The sequence below is a fragment of the Schistocerca nitens genome, chromosome 5, assembly GCF_023898315.1.
Source record: "Schistocerca nitens isolate TAMUIC-IGC-003100 chromosome 5, iqSchNite1.1, whole genome shotgun sequence".
Taxonomy (NCBI): Eukaryota; Metazoa; Arthropoda; class Insecta; order Orthoptera; family Acrididae; genus Schistocerca; species Schistocerca nitens.
The window spans coordinates 324,153,638-324,170,700 of record NC_064618.1 but is presented as its reverse complement, the minus strand read 5'-3'; the positions used below and the strand labels follow the sequence as shown (position 1 = coordinate 324,170,700).

The window sequence follows — 17,063 nt, the reverse complement described above, 5'->3', positions numbered from 1 at the left end:
GTTGCCCAAAAAGTGTTGGGATATGGATGTATGATAACCTACCAGCTGAAATTGAAAAACAGAAATACCAAGAGTTTTCACATGTAGATTTAAAAAAATTATTTTGGAGCACAAAACTTTCATACAGTAAATGAGTTTTGTTTAAAAAAAGGGGCAATACATGATAACAAAACCCTTAATAATTGATCACTTAGGACTGATTATAGTGCATGTTTCCTTCAGATATGAACAAGTGAAAGTACAATATAATTTCTATTACCTTCTAGTAATAGTGAATAAATTTTCATGAAAAAATTAAAATGGTAACAATGTAACTATGAAAATTATTTGTAAAAATGTATGCTGACTTGTCCAAAATCATATGTGCAAATTGTACAATATTATGATTACTTGGAACAATATAATACTACTTCAGGCAAGTGTCAGGATGGTTCCTACTTTAACACCCCAGCCACAACCTTATCAAAGTGAACTTAAAATTACCGGTATGTAAAGGCTGCTTCTACTAGCTTATCACTCATCAAGTTAATACATTTGTATTACACCGATATAGACATTATACCTGTCGCGTGAAGCGCTGACGATTATAATGACAGGAGTTATTTATGTACTTTTATTTCATTGGTACCTAGACGCACATACTATTTTTTTTTTCTTTTTCATTTAACCTCAGTCCACCTCGTGTAAAATATAGTGTTTACTATTTTTCGGAAGATCCATTTGTATTGTTGCATACTCCTCGCCTTCTTCATCGACTTCTTTATTCGATAGTGACTGGTCTATCGATAGTGTGTATGAGCAGAGTATCGATAGCGCTGGGCGCCTTTATAGTCGTAGCGTCCATCGAGCTGTGTTTATATCAGTTGTGAATGAAAGCACAAGGTGTCAACAACTCAGAGACTCAAATATTTTGATAATTCTAATATTTTCAATTAAATGTTAAGAGAAAGTTAGCAGATTGCCAGATTAACACCTCGCAAACATAATTTTTGTGCCACAATATAAAAATTTCTTAAAGAAATTAGATTTCGGTTCCGACAACAGCTTAGAACACAGCAAATGGTCTCAGTTAAAGGGATTATCGCCGTAAAATTACGCTGGGGAGCGCTTTAGTATTTGCTGTGCTCGAATAAATTGTGCAGAAGTTTCATGGCTGTGATTTTCTTAGTGTTAAACGTATAGCAGCACACTGTCACGATGGGTGATGAAGATTCAAGTGTCAGAGTGGCGGTGAGGTAAGTTATCAGCTATTATTCTTGTGTGTCAATTATCTCTAGCATTCATTTATTGTCTAACTACTACCGACGGTCTCCACGTCTTCAGAAGTTCCACGTATCAGAAGTGTACAATTAATTAAGCGTAATTACAGTAGTGGTTAAATGGTGCCGGTAACTCAGTACTGTTGTTCCTTATTGCAGTTATTTTTGTTATTATGATTACCCGTTAATGTCTTTATTTCATAGTCATTTTATTCTAGTCGCATTAAGTTTAATTTTACTCATATGTTGATCCTTATTGTTGATTGCTGTTTCGCCGCGTTCCATCTTTCAAATGATATCGTGTGTGGATGTGTAGGCAGTACATGCGCGCACTTGGCTTGCATGCAGCACTGTGAACCGCAGCGAATTACAGAATCTATTTGTCATCCTTTAAGAACTCATTTTCGCATATCGCTTCCATGTAACGGGAATAAATTATACGTGCTCGACTTAAACAGCAAAATCATTGAAACTTATACGTAAGTTTATTACTTTACATACAATCTGAGAATACTGGTACAATTTTCGTAGGCTGACATCTGTTTTTTTTATTTTTTTTTATCATCATTGATTGGTTCTTTGTCATTTTGTATTTCCGCATGCATTCGAATTATACTATTCTTTAAGAAATTGTTTTAGAGAATGCGCCCATTTTACTAAATCTTACTGCGCATATCCTTTTCGAACTGATGTTAGTATTCTTGGAATGAATGTAAGACGAATCACTTCAAAGTTTTAGTGTAGGTGCTGGCATTTGAGTCTCTGCAAGTATTGAATCGGCTATGCAGAACACAGTGTTCATATTTATATCTGCTGTTTTCACCCCCAATCGAAGAGAACCATCAGTGATTGATTAATAGTGTAAACCAGGGATGAAATATTCCGAAACTAATTAGTGACACAGGTATAAGGAGTCGTTACATATACCTAAAGGAAGACCCAATAGTAATCGAATGATTTTTATTAAAAAAGTTTCTTCCTCATCAGTTAGTCTGGAGGTTGCGATTTCGAAAATTTTAACAAGGTTAGATTCTAGATCTTAGTAGTGACATAACTCGAATGCAACGTTCTTAAAGAACGTCTGTTGTAGTTCAGCGACTTAAATTCCCAGAAAGCATTTACACGCATTAGTCAGATTTCGCTGGACAGAGCATTGTTGCCGATGGTGATGAGAAGCGCGCGGAGACGAACGGTGCCTACTTGTTACGATGTTTTTGCCATATACAACCTAAGATGTAGCTTCACAAGGTGCGACGTCAGATTAGAGCTTCCAAGGGTATGATAGGAACGATCATTCGAAACAAATTAGTCTAGTAACGTGGGCTCAAAAATATAAATCCCCTTAAGAGCTCTGAGCATTTCATCCTCAATACTGTCAAACGAATCTCGTCTACTGCAAGCTCTTTGCTGTCTATATTTTGGGAGGAGGCAGTATGGATCAAAACAAGGAAAATTTTTATAACCCTGCGGGGGCCGACAGAAGCGTCCGATCCCACGCGTCGGCTTTGACTCGTGACGTAAGGGTGTTGTGTGTGACGTCATGACGGCGCGGAGTTTGGTTTGAGTGTGGCTGTCTCCAGTTCTGTTTTATCTTATTTTATTTACTTTTCTGATCTGTTCGTTCTATCTCGTGAGATTTTTTTTAAATTTAAAAACACTCATTACTTATTTTAATTATCTGTTTCCTCCAATTTCTGTTTTAGTTTATTATATTTATCTTTCTGATCTGTTCGTTCTATCCCGTGAGATTTTTTTTTTAAAGACAAAAAACACCAATCAGCTACTGAAGCGTCTTTATCTTCTATGGGTTGCAGGGGTTACGACCCCTGGGGAGGTGGGTGGGTATTCATGCATGGCTGTCTTCACTTACACGTTGTAGCTACGCAAGGCGTCTAAATTTGTTTATATTTAGTTTGCCCCCCACCCAAAAACATCCCATTTCCCGCGCTTGTCGCGTTAGTGTCATAGTCTTGTGGAAAGTGTGTGTGTTTGTTTTTGTTTCCGCCATATTTGTGACGTCATGGGTCAAAGCAGACGGGCGGGATCGGACGCTTCCGTATTTCCGAATGTGTAAGTGGAACAAGTAGTAACAATGAAAATGGAGGCGTGCTCAGATAGCTTGATGTTAAGGTTTCTGATTGCGAAAAGCAAGAAATCTCAGATTCTAATCCCGGTCCGGCACAAATCATCATTTATCACGACATATTCATATATTTCTTCTCGGTTCAACTCTTCTAAAATGTTCACCTCTCTTATGCAGCTTAACTCATCTCTTATCTATCCAGGTCATGCACTTTCAAGCTTTACTACTCGTTGATTTTAGTTCTTATTTTCACAGAAACTGGCAATTTGCTTTTAATGTTCCGAAATATAAAATTTTGCCCTGAGCAAAAACCCAAAGACATGATATCCTTATGGTATGCTATAGCGTGGAGTCCCAACTGCAATGATTTCACTCGTAGGAGTAAGAGCCTGCAAAGAGGATAGCGTATAGAACATTCGTGCCACCCATACTATATAGAATGTTGCTCAAGTGTGGCACGGATGACCACGGGTTTGACTCGCAGGAGAGCGCCACCGAAATGCTGAAAAACCTGAACTGGCCAGACCCTTGAAAATAGACCCCAATATCCCACGAAAACTTACTACCAAAGTCTAAAGAACAAGTATTAAGTAAGGAATCAAGCAATATAACGCAGCTCCCTATGTAATGCTCTTGTAGGTACCACGAAGACAATATTAATTACAGCGCGTACATAGGCTTTTAACAGTACACTACTGCTTCGTTACCGATATGGTCATGAACATGTCCAGCGTTGACGCCCATTATCAGGGTGTCTGGTGAAGAAAAGTTTCTCCCAAATCGAGCTATTTTTGGCCGGACACCTTCTGACTACTCCTCGTATATTACAACAGACTTCGGCGAGCAGCCTCAGAGCAATAGAGTTCTCGAAGTTCCAGTGCATTTGGGCTGTGGAAAAGCTAGCATGCCACACACGTTTCCTGCTGTTAGGCCTGTGTCGGTAAACTTCATATCGTACGCGGCACGCTTGTAATGTTTGACTGATGAGACAGATTAAACAGGAATTTCATGTGGATTTAGCGAAACGTGATCTAAATCAGAAAGGTTTTATTTACAGGTGGTCGACGAAAATGGATGAACACCAAAAATACAACACGTTAACATGCCTAAATACGGTGTAGGTAAACCATTGGCATTCAAAACTACTTCTAGTCGTCTCGGAGTACATAAATACAGCTCCTGTATGGTTTTCATAGTAATCTTATGTCATTCCTCCTGCAAAATAGTGGTGAAGAAGACGGAAGTGGCTAGTGATTACGCACCCATCTCTCCGAAGTAGACCGCAATGGCTCAATAATATTGAAATCTGGTGACAGGGGTGGCCAGGGGAGATGTGACAATTCATTGTGTTCAGAATCAGTCCTGGACGATGCGAGCTGCGTGAATAGGTGCTTTTCTGTCTTTGAGAACAGCGTCCCGTTGGGAACAAACATTGTAGCTAAAATGGTCACACAATCGTTGGTAGACCTTGCACAATAACCATGGAGCCCATGGAATACCGCACTATGGCTGCCCAAAATAACACCGAACCCCCGCCTTGCCTACGGCTGATGAACTCAGGGAAAGAGTTAAAACAGCTAGTTCAGTTCGACTCGAGTTGGATAAGAGCAATTATTGCTGTTAGAGATGACTGGGTCTGTACACAAAAATTTCGCAGCGTGCATACTTTGAAATTTAATAATGTATTCTTACTGCTACATTGTGTACGTACAGGAAGCAAAATCACGTTATTTGCAATCCTACCTAGTGTTGCTGTTTTCATGATCAGCGGTATAAATTCAAGAGGACCAGGTTTTGTCTCAAGTTTAGAATAAATATCTACACTTCCAGCGACCTCAGTTTGGATTGAGGGTGAATTGTCTGTAGCCCTACGAGGCTGTTCTCGGAGGCCACAGCTGTACACAGGGCGTGTACATTCTTAGAGACTTGTGACGAAATGCAAAAGCACGTGCAGGGGATCGAAAATTTGTGTAAAGTGTGGCAGCTGATACTTAACATAGCCTAAATAAATGTGACATAATGCGCGTAAATAGATGAAAAGAACTAAGAGAACGGCGACCAGTGGCTGGAATGAATCACTGCCTTTAACTATCTAGGAATTTACGTTAGAAGCGATTTAAGATGAAATCTAGCCGAAGGGAAGACAAATGCTCGTTTAAAATTTTCTGAAGAATCCTAAGTAAGCGTAATTCATGCTCGGAACAGATCACTCACAAGACCCTTTTCGAACAGTTTTTGAGTATTGTTCGCTAGTCTGGGTCCCTAACGAAGTCGGGTTAACGGAAGAGATGAAAAAGACAAGTAGAGCTGGACGATTCGCCTCACGTTGTAGTCAGTATGAATTCAGCGGAAATGCTCAACTCGGTGCCATGGAAGACGTTACAAGAAAGACTGTTCATCGTTGATTCGTATAAAACTGAGTGCCAGCATTACGAAATGAGTTGAAAAATATTTTTGTATCCTGCCTGGAAGGCGGCGCGTGGGTCTGCTCCTGTAAACTGAAGGGTAGGCCGAATGTAGGAAGTTAATAGGAGCGGGAAAAGGTGAAATGCTTCGGTACTGCAATTAAAAGTGGTTTTACTATATCACAACCCGATACTTGAGTACATATAACGCAACTCAACTTTGGCTGAGATGAGCACGTAGGTGCGAAGCTGTACATCAATCAAACATCGGCTAGAAGGTACAAAGACAAAATCTGTAGTGGCTCGCCCAACTATGAAATAGAAACAATGTTTCTTTGTCGTCTACTCGGAATCAAATGGGCTGAATCCGGAGCTGCGCTCGTAGAGCTGCACAGCGCCGGCTGTCGTCTGTGTAGCAGTGCTAACCTAACAGAGCGCACCTATGTTGTGGCATCGTAGCTATCGATACCATACATATACTACATCCACCTGCGTATATTTCATGTAACCATCAAGATGCAAAATGTAGTGTGTTCCGCCATACACCGGATGTCTTGAATATAGTGTTTCATTGGCTAGGGCAGCGCTTCATCAGCATCGTTGAAGAGGCACAGACAACCAGTATAGAAGCCGTAGTTGTAAGACGCTAGTTGTATTTGGCAAGGCTTGTAGTCCGCATGCCCAATAATCGCATTCCGAAACAAGTGTGTAACTCAGTGAACAGTGGGAGGCCAGAGCAAACGATTTAAGGACGCAGTTAAGGCTGACGTAAAGGTGACACATTAATGTTGAAAAGTGGGAGACCTCAACCTTTCACTATTCATCCTGGAGATGACTAGTCCATCGCAGGGCCCTTCACTTTGAAGCGACCAGCCGCCCAACAGCGATTGATAAGAGACTGCGTAGAAAAGAACATTCTGAGACGAAATGGAAGGAGAGGAATCGGCTCTACCTGGGATCGACCACTTGTCATCACTGCGGTAAACGGTGTACCTCTCACAGCCAACAGTACCATCACCTACGGACTTCCGGACTCACAGGTGATTGGAAGACAAACCTACTCGACTATAACTGTTCGTTCTGATGTGATACAAATACAAGCCTAGTGGGAGCACTTTGTCCTTCCGTAGCGTGTGGAAACCAAGCAATAAATAGATCTGATAACCGTTTAGTGCAGTCTGTCCAACAGTGTATACTTGCTTTCGTTATATAATGGAACGTATTTGCAACACACTTCCTCTTAGAGCTCACACAGCATCTCTCCTGACTACGATTAGCTCAATTAGCGGTCTTCTCTATACAGCAACCTGTTAACGTACTCAGGGCAGGGCGATTGTCAGAAGAGGGGAACGGGGAATCATGTAGCTGGCTATCAGTATCTATCTTCTTGTTAAATGTTAACGGAAGCACTTCAGACTCTCATGACATCACATCCATAAAGATTCAGTTTATGCTTCCAGATGGATTGTCAACAGTTGTTGCCACCCTAAATATTCCATCCCGTTTCTCCGCGATTGCCTTTCAAGGATAGCTAACAATTACGAGTTATACGGAAATATGAATCGAAACTGGACTCCATCTTTATGAATCTGGGAATCTCGCAAGCCACAGACTTCAAGTGAAAGTGTAGCCTATCCTCTGTGCACATTGACCACTTTGTGACGGAACCCAAGGAGAAATTGGAGAAGGGCATGAAGGTTCAGGGAGAAGAAATAAGAGCTCTGAGGTTTGTCGTTGATATTGTATTTGTGTCAGAGGTGGAAGGCGCCGTACAGCGTCAGCACGTCCATCTATGTGGCCGTCTCGCAAGGACCGTCCTGTGGCACGGATGATGTCTTCTCTTGTGTTGTAATACTTGCCACGAAGAGGCTCCTACATTTTGGCGAACAGGTTGTAATCGCACAGCCTCATATCAGGTGAAAACGGTGGATGTTCCAGTATCTCCAACCCCCACGTACAGCAGGAGCTCCTGCACAGTATTCGCAGTGTGGCATTGTGCATTGTCATGAAGGACGATGGGATGCAGTGCCAGAATGTGCCGCCGCTTTCTTCTCAGTGCGGGGCGAAGGTGATGGCGCAAAAAATTACAAAAGTAGGCTGCAGTGACCAGCTGCCCCGTCGGTACGACGTGATGAAGGATTCACGCATGTATATCATAAACCACAATAACCATCACTTCACGGCGCACTTTCTGTGAGCGAGGAGATCCGTTTCCATTCACTGGACTGCCGTTTTAATCGTGGTTGACACGACGAAGCGCAGGTTTTGTCCATATTGACGATCCTTCCACGGGAGCCTTCACACATAACACCCCCCCCCCCCCCCCACACACACACACACACCTACCTCTGGCAGCGATTGAGCAATTTCTCTGTGAGTCCATAACGATGTCAATGTTGCACCTCGGTCATTGCACGCAGTACCCAATGTCCTTGCGTTCCAAAGGACGGCCCTTGACGAGACATCGACAGAGAGAGAGAATAGACACGCTAATGGTGTTCGACGCTTTCCATTTGTGCGGGGCGATTATTTTGAGGGCGTGTAATACGATGAACGTCTGTCAATGAAACCGTTGTGAACTATAATATTGTTACCACTACTTTTATCCAACCTGTGTGAACAGTTCACACAAGAGGAAAGTAGCTCTTGAAATGTGGTGCTAAAGGAGACTGACGATCAAAAGACGTGGATGGGGTAATTAATTAGGAGGTAAATTTATGGCACAACTTGACTAAAAGATGAGGTCGGTTGATTGGACACACCTTGAGGCATCAAGGATGGAAGGTTATGGAGGGAAGCGGAGGTAAGAATTGTATAGGGAGACCAGGGCTTGAATACAGTAACCATTTTCAAAACGATTTAGGCTGCAGTAGTTGTACAGAGATGGAGAGACGCACAGGATCGGTTAGCGTGAAGGACTTACAACAACAACGACGACGACGACGGCAACTATGAGGGCGATACAAAGAGTCATAAATGTGATGGGAAAACACCAGCTGTTTGATGTCTACTGCTAGTTAAAGTCGTCTCCAGATCTGTCCGTGAATTACGGTCTGGCGCCGAACGCACCCACTGCATGTTCTCTAATGTGGGGTATGTCTTCGTCTTTTGTCTTAACCGTTTTAACGCAGCAAAAAATGTTCTTGATCTATTTACCATCCAGTCGTGTGTGTGTGTGTGTGTGTGTGTGTAATTGCTAAGGTCATCGGTCCCTAGACTTGAACACTACTTAAACTAACGTATGCTAACAAGGGGAGGCCGCCAATTGTGAAATTCAGATTCGATTCATACTGCGCATAATAAAAGCTCATGGCCAGAGGTGTAATGTGGCAAAGCACCAAGATGCACTTCTCAGCCGTTGTCGAGAAAATAGACAGTTAAAAGAAACCGTTGCGGTGAAATACTCTCTACGATTAATGATTTTCTACAGCGTCGTGGCGCAGCGGTAAGCGATCGGGTTCGTAATCCGACGGTCGCCGGATCGAATCTCGCGCCATGCAACCTTTTTTTTTAGTATTTGTTTTTTTTTGTAATTCATATATATATATATATAAAATTTCCGGCAATCAGTTGCAACAATTATGCATATAATAAGTTGTTGAAAGTCGTTTGTCGTGGAAAAACTGGCGACTTCGAACATCATTATTTTTTTCGCAAACAAAGCTGTATTTCACAAATGTTATTAATTGTCTTCATAATGTTAACCACGTATAGTTAACGGAAGACATTCCGAAACGAATACGTATAGCGTTAAGTCAACCGTTCGAATTAGAATAGAGACCCTACGAACACAAATTTGCTGTGGCAGGAATGAAATATAAACTCCGTTACTCGCTCGATACGCTTGAAGGACAGATGTTGAATGGGTAGAAACGAGCCGCCACATAACAGCTTAGTTGCCTGCTAACTTCGAAAGAAGGTAGATGCGGTCCCTAGCGCAACTTATATCGTCGAAAATCAGTGCGGACGGGAGAGCTTTGGTACACCCTGTTAAAAAAACGGAAAAATGGAGGCGGTACAATTGGAGAGCGATCCGCCTTCACCAACAGGCATAAGCAATTCATTACAAAAATCTAATAATAACAAAAATTGCATGCCGCGAGATTCGATCCGGCGACCTTCAGATTACGAACCCGAGCGCTTACCGCTGCGCCACGACGCTGTAGAAAATTATTAATCGTAGAGAGTATTTCACCGCAACGGTTTCTTTTAACTGTCGATTTTCTCGACAACGGCTGAGAAGTCAATCTTGGTGCTTTGCCACATTACACCTCTGGCCATGAGCTTTTATTATGCGCAGTATGAATCGAATCTGAATTTCACAATTGGCGGCCTCCCCTTGTAAGAATCTCACACACACACACACACACACACACACACACACACACACACACACACACACACGCCCGAGGGAGGACTCGAACCTTCGGTTGGAGGCCGCACGGCACCACCCACTCGTCTGTTTACATATACTGTATGTTAACTACTCCACATTGCACACTCATTATTTGAAATCCTGATCCTTCAAGTAATTTACAGCATGTTTCTATCCATTGCTTGCTGAACATCCCTTCTTTTTTCTACAGGTTTTCGCATTATAGGCATTATAGGCCTATTCACTCTGTAGAACCCATATAGGTTCCGTAAACATAGAGACACAGTTCGGTTTGTTCGTCCCTTTAATCCAGAGCGTTGTACACAAGGGTACAGAGGTCTTCTTTAACTGCGGGGCCGGCCGAAGTGGCCGTGCGGTTAAAGGCGCTGCACTCTGGAACCGCAAGACCGCTACGGTCGCAGGTTCGAATCCTGCCTCGGGCATGGATGTTTGTGTTGTCCTTAGGTTAGTTAGGTTTAACTAGTTCTAAGTTCTAGGGGACTAATGACCTCAGCAGTTGAGTCCCATAGTGCTCAGAGCCATTTTTTTTTTAACTGCGGGAAGGCATTAGACACAGTCCCGCACTGTGGTTCAGTGAACCCCGATCGAGCCTACCTGGTAGCGGACCAGATTAGTGACTGGACTGACGGCTTTGTAAGAGAGAAAACTCAGTACGTTATTCTTAATAAGACTAAAGCGACAGATGTCTAGATAATGTCGGGAATACCGCAAGGGGGGTGTTACGAGGCCAGTACTGTTTACACTGTATAAATGTTCAAATGTGTGTAAAATCTTATGGGACTTAACTGCTAAGGTCATCAGTCCCTAAGCTTACACACTAGTTAACCTAAAGTATCCTAAGGACAAACACACACACACACACACACACACACACACACACACACACACACACCCATGCCCGAGGTAGGACTCGAACCTCCGCCGGGACCAGCCGCACAGTCCATGACTGCAGCGCCAAAGACCGCTCGGCTAATCGCGCGCGGCTACACTATATATAAATGATCTAGTGGATAACGTCGAAATCTCCATGAGCTTTTTGTAGATGATACTGTTGTCTTGGCAACACCAGAAGACTAGCGAAATGCAGGAAAACCTAGGGAGGGTCGATTATAATTGGTGCATGGACTGGCAGTTGACCCTGAGTGTAAATAAATGCAACATATCGCGTTACCTTCAGGTGAAGAGATCTATTACTGTTTCACTACTCCGTCGGCGAAAAATCATTGGAAACAATGACAACCGCAGAATACGTAGGGCGATCGAATGTGGAATCACCACATAAAACTAATTGTTAGAAAAACAGAAGCCAGGCCGAGATTCATTTGAAGACTTACGTAAATTTAATCCATATACAAAAAAAGGCTTAAAAAAAGTTTGTTCGAGTGGTTTCACAGAATTTGTTCACCTGTTTTAGACCCTTACCAAGTAGGATTAACAGAGAAGATGAGAAGATCCAACGAAGAGCGGCACGTTTCGGCAGGGGATTGTTTTCTTGGCGAGAGGGCTAAACGGAGTTGCTTTACGAACTCCGCTGTTAGTCGCTACAAGAGAGGCGTTGTGTTATCACCGAGAGCGTTGTTGAAATTCCAAGAACGTGTGCGCGTATAAGAGTCGGGCAAATATTACTTATTCCGACGTATGTCTCGCGAAATGTCTATGACAACAAAATCAGACAAATTAAAACTCACACGAAAGTTCATAGACAGTGTTCTTACTAGGCACCATTCGCGAATGAAACAGAGAAGGGGCGAAATGGTAGTTGATTTTTCCCTTGAAGCATTTTTTTTGTAGCAATTCATATCTGTTTGTATAATGCTTGACATGCCCTAAATATTGCACCTTTCGGAATTTCACTGTCATGATTAATTTAGGTGTTGTGTTCGTTGTTCTCAAAACTTCTACGTTTGTCCCTCTCTGGGTCCAAGGTATTCTGGGGATCCGCCTATAAAAGCCACAATTCAAAGGCTCCCAGCTTCTTCTCCGTGTTTTTATTTTAGGTCCATATCTCCACCCCATATAAGAGCACAGAATATACAAAGCAGTGCAAAAGTCTGATCTCTGTTTTTAGCGTTAGGTTATGGCTTTTGAAGGCAACTCATTTTTTGAAACACCCTTTTGTTTTCCCGATGAGAATCTTGGTTACCCCAATTTTCATTTATTCCGGTTTCAAGGTATGTATAGTGTTTTGCCCTTTCTAATAATATAGCCTACTTACTGTCTTTATACAAAATGTGAATATGAATGTTACCATAACGTGCCAGGCGCGTCGCATTGACTGAAGATCTAATTTCGGTTTGGGTTCGATCCCGGCTAATCAATGGCGCTAACCCTATAAATTGCATTTTTCATAACTATTGCGTAAGTTACAGAGCCTCTGTGGTAGTGGTCGTTCATTCCCCGAGATTCTCGATCTGGCCGTAACTGGTTCGAGACCCCGTGGTGAAGATGAGTTCAGTCTGCAGAATTTTCAGACGAAGGAATAATATCGACAGATTACAGTTTCTGAAAACTATGTAGTATGCAAATACACTACTGGCCATTAAAAGAAGAAATGCAGATGATAAACGGGTATTCATTGGACAAATATATTATACTAGAACTGATTACATTTTCACACAATTTGGGTGCATGGATCCTGAGAAATCAGTACCCAGGATAAACACCTCTGGCCGTCATAACGGCCTTGATACGCCTGGGCATTGAATCAAACAGAGAGAGCTTGGATGGCGTGTACAGGTACAGCTGCCCGTGCAGCTTCAACACGATACCACAGTTCATCAAGAGTAGTGACTGGCGTATTGTGACGAGCCAGTTGCTCGGCCTACATTGACCAGGCGTTTTCAGTTGGTGAGAGATCTGGAGAATGTGCTGGCCTGGGCAGCAGTCGAACATTTTCTGTGTCCAGAAAGGCCCGTACAGGACCTGCAACATGCGGTCGTGCATTATCCTGCTGAAATGTATGGTTTCGCAGGGATCGAATTAAGGGTAGAGCCACGGGTCGTAACACATCTGAAATGTAACGTCCACTGTTCAAAGTGCCATCAATGCGAACAAGAGGTGACCGAGACGTGTAACCAATGGCACCCCATACCAGCACGCCGGGTGATACGCCAGTATGGCGATGACGAATACACGCTTCCAATGTGCGTTCACCGCCATGACGCCAAACACGGATGCGACCATCATGATGCTGTAAACAGAACCTGGATTCATCCGAAAAAATGACGTTTTGCCATTCGTGCACCCAGGTTCGTCGTTGAGTACACCATCGCATGTGCTCCTGTCTGTGATGCAGCGTCAATTGTAAGCGCAGGCATGGTCTCCGAGCTGATAGTCCATGCTGCTGCAAACGTCGTCGAACTGTTCGTGCAGATGGTTGTTGTCTTGCAACCGTCCCCATCTGTTGACTCAGGGATCGAGACGTGGCTGCACGATCCGTTACAGCCATGCGGATAAGATGCCTGTCATCGCGATTGCTAGTGATACGAGGCCGTTGGGATCCAGCAGGGCGTTCCGTATTAGCCTCCTGAACCCGCCGATTCGATATTCTGCTAACAATCATTGGATCTCGACCAACGCGAGCAGCAATGTCGCGATACGATAAACCGCAATCGCGATAGGGTAGAACCCGACCTTTATCAAAGTCGGAAACGTGATGGTACGCATTTCTCCTCCTTACACGAGGCATCACAACAACGTTTCACCAGGCAACGCCGGTCAACTGCTGTTTGTGTATGAGAAATCGGTTGGAAACTTTCCTCATGTCAGCACGTTGTAGGTGTCGCCAGCTTGTGTGAACGCTCTGAAAAGCTAATCATTTGCATATCACAGCATGTTCTTCCTGTCGGTTAAATTTCGCGTCTGTAACACGTCATGGCCGGCCGAAGTGGCCGTGCGGTTAAAGGCGCTGCAGTCTGGAACCGCAGGACCGCTACGGTCGCAGGTTCGAATCCTGCCTCGGGCATGGATATTTGTGATGTCCTTAGGTTAGTTAGGTTTAACTAGTTCTAAGTTCTAGGGGACTAATGACCTCAGCAGTTGAGTCCCATAGTGCTCAGAGCCATTTGAACCATTTTGAACACGTCATGTTCGTGGTGTAGCAATTTTAATGGCCAGTAGTGTATGTTGGGTTGGATTCCACACCGCTCCTTGCCATTCTACGACATTAAGGCAGAGGATATCGTTGATGACGCGCCCATACCAACATAGAGCTCGAAGGCAGCCCCAGTGCCTCTGATGAGGTCTACGTTGATTACCAACAAAGAGGATCATCCTTTTGCCCTTCCTTTCTACGTGCATTCACAGCATAAAAGAATATCTTACATTGCACAGGCGCTTGTTAGCAAACCATCACTACATACGTGAAATGAGGTCGGAAGAAATAAATGAAAAACTACATCCACGGAGATCCTGAACAGAAGAATGTCGTATTGACTAAACCTAACTAACCTAAGGACAGCACACACATCCATGCCCGAGGCAGGATTCGAACCTGCGACCGTAGCGATCGTGCGGTTCCAGACTGTAGCGCCTTTAACCGCTCGGCCACTCCGGCCGGCAAACCGGGATGTATTTATCTGAAAAGCATGCCAATTTTTCATCAGCGTCGTGCATAGCATATGATTTATTGTTTGGATGAGCATCAAAATGTACCACACACAAATCGTTTGCAGCTAAAGACATGATGCAACTCCCATTACGTCTTTCTCAAGTCATCAGTAGCGAAAGAGCACCGAGCGTTCGTCAACGAAATTTAGGAGAACCGTTACTACTTACCATATACACTGAGGGACGGAAAGTAATAGAAAGCCACTGGATGTGATGTTTGGTCACCGATTGGTGAAGAAAATGCAGTGCATTCGTCTCCGTACAGTCCGGGCACAATTTTATGTTATTAAAACGCTATCCCAGCACCGCGTACCAGTTGGAGCGTAGGGACAACAAAAATTAGATCCTCAGAATTTAGCGTAGTTGTTGACCGAATTTAAAAACTTAAATGCTGCATAGTCTACTCATTAAGACGTATAATCTAAAGTTAACACGATAAGACAAGTATTACAGTTCGAAACAGTGTGCCTTTTAGCCAGCGGAACTGACGGCGCGCAAATACTCAGACTTAATTCATCCAGTATTTGAGAATGAGAGCACTTGGCGTCTTCCAGAAAACGTTAAGTATAATTTCAAGCTTTTCCTAAACTTTTTCTCGCTTAACTATTTAAAGGCAAATACATTGAGCTGACAAGTCATGGGATAGCTATATGCACTTATACTGACGGCGGTAGTATCGCGCACAAAAGGTATAAAATGGTAGTGCATTGGCGGAGCCGTCATTCGTACTCAGGTGATTTATGTGAAAAGGTTCCCGACGTGATCATGGCCGCACGACCGGAATTAACAGACTGTGAACGCGGAGCGGTAGTTGGAGATAGGCGCATGTGACATTCCATATCGGAAATCGTTAGGGAATTCAATATAAAGATCCACAGTGTCAAGAGTGTGCCGAGAGTACGACGTTACAGGCTTTACCTCTCTACACGGACAATGCAGTGGCTGACGGCCTTCACTTAACGACCGCGAGCAGTGGCGTTTGAGTAGGGTTGTCAGTGCTAACATAGAAGCAACATTGCGTGAAATAACCGCAGATATCAATGTGGGACGTACGGTGAACGTATCTGTTACGACAGTGAAGCGAAATTTGGCGTTAATAGGCTATGGCAGCACACGATCAACGTTAGTGGCCTTACTCCAGCGCCTGTCCTGGACTCTTGGCCACATAGACTGGATCCTAGACTACTGGAAAACCATAGCCTGGTCACATGACGCCAGATTTCAGTTAATAAAAGCTAATGGTAGGGTTCGATTGTGGCGCAGACCCCACGATGCCAATGACCCAAGTTGCAACAAGGCACTGTGCAAGGTGGTGGTGGCTCCATAATGTTGTGGCTGTGTTTATTTGGAATGGACCATGTCCTGTGGCCTAGCTGAACCGATCGTGTACTGGAACTAGTTTACGTGGAGACCAGTCGCAGCTATTCATGGATTTCATGTTCCCAAACGACGATATAATTTTTGTGGATGACAATGCGCCATGTCACCGGGTCACAACTGTTCGTGATTGGTTTGAAGAACATTCTGGATATTTGGAGCTAATGATTTGGCCGCCCAGATCACACAATGTGAATCCCATCGAACATGTGTGGGACGTAATGAAGAGGTCACTTCGTGCACAAATTCCTGCACCAGTAACACTTTCGCAATTGTGGACGTCTGGAGAGGTGGAATGGCTAAGTATTTCTGCAGGGGACTTCCAACGACTTGATGAGTATCTGCCACGTCGAGTTGCTGCACTATTCCTGGCAAAAGGAGGGCAGACGCGATATTAGGAGGTTTCCCATGAATTTTGTCACCTCAGTGTATTTTACACATTAACTGATTTGCAAAGTAATCAGGCGTTTGAAGCTGTTTCATACACGGGAGTGGGCTCCTTTAAAGAATCGGCGGTTGCAGGTGTTTTCCTTACGCCATACATTCAAAACAACGGCTATCTGACTCACGGCAAACCTAGATCGCCGACTATGGCTCTGCGGAAGCGACGTGACGTCCGTTCGGCAAACACTTGTGGCCTCGTGCGCGGCGGTTTATGCTTGTGGGGACAAAGTCTCTGCGATTCAAGACCCACCCCAAACATTGTTGACCTCGAAACACGAATTCTTTTGTGGTGTGAGATAAGCTATGACCCATTTTCCCTTGCGTCATTTCACATTCGAAATCGTTAACTCGCGACGTGTTGCCATGTTCGCTGCGCATGTCTTAAAAGGTGGCTCAGGTGTCGGGTCTACACTCGCACCGCCAACAGCATCATTCGAGCGTCATACATCGCAAATCTTGAAATAAAACAACCGTAACCTTACTCTATTCAC

At 43.7% G+C, this 17,063-nt stretch overlaps 1 protein-coding gene across 4 annotated transcripts in view; it reads left to right on the top strand.

The window, feature by feature from the left end:
• The first annotated feature begins 881 nt into the window (after positions 1-881).
• The window catches only part of LOC126260249 (kinesin-like protein KIF21A), a 532,099-nt gene continuing 515,917 nt past the window's right edge, over positions 882-17,063 (top strand). For all 4 annotated transcript variants that reach the window (XM_049957568.1, XM_049957567.1, XM_049957569.1 and 1 more), the window contains exon 1: positions 882-1,235. In XM_049957568.1, coding sequence (XP_049813525.1) covers positions 1,198-1,235 — 38 coding nt within the window. In that variant the 5' untranslated portion in view covers positions 882-1,197. The remainder of the gene's footprint in view (positions 1,236-17,063) is intronic.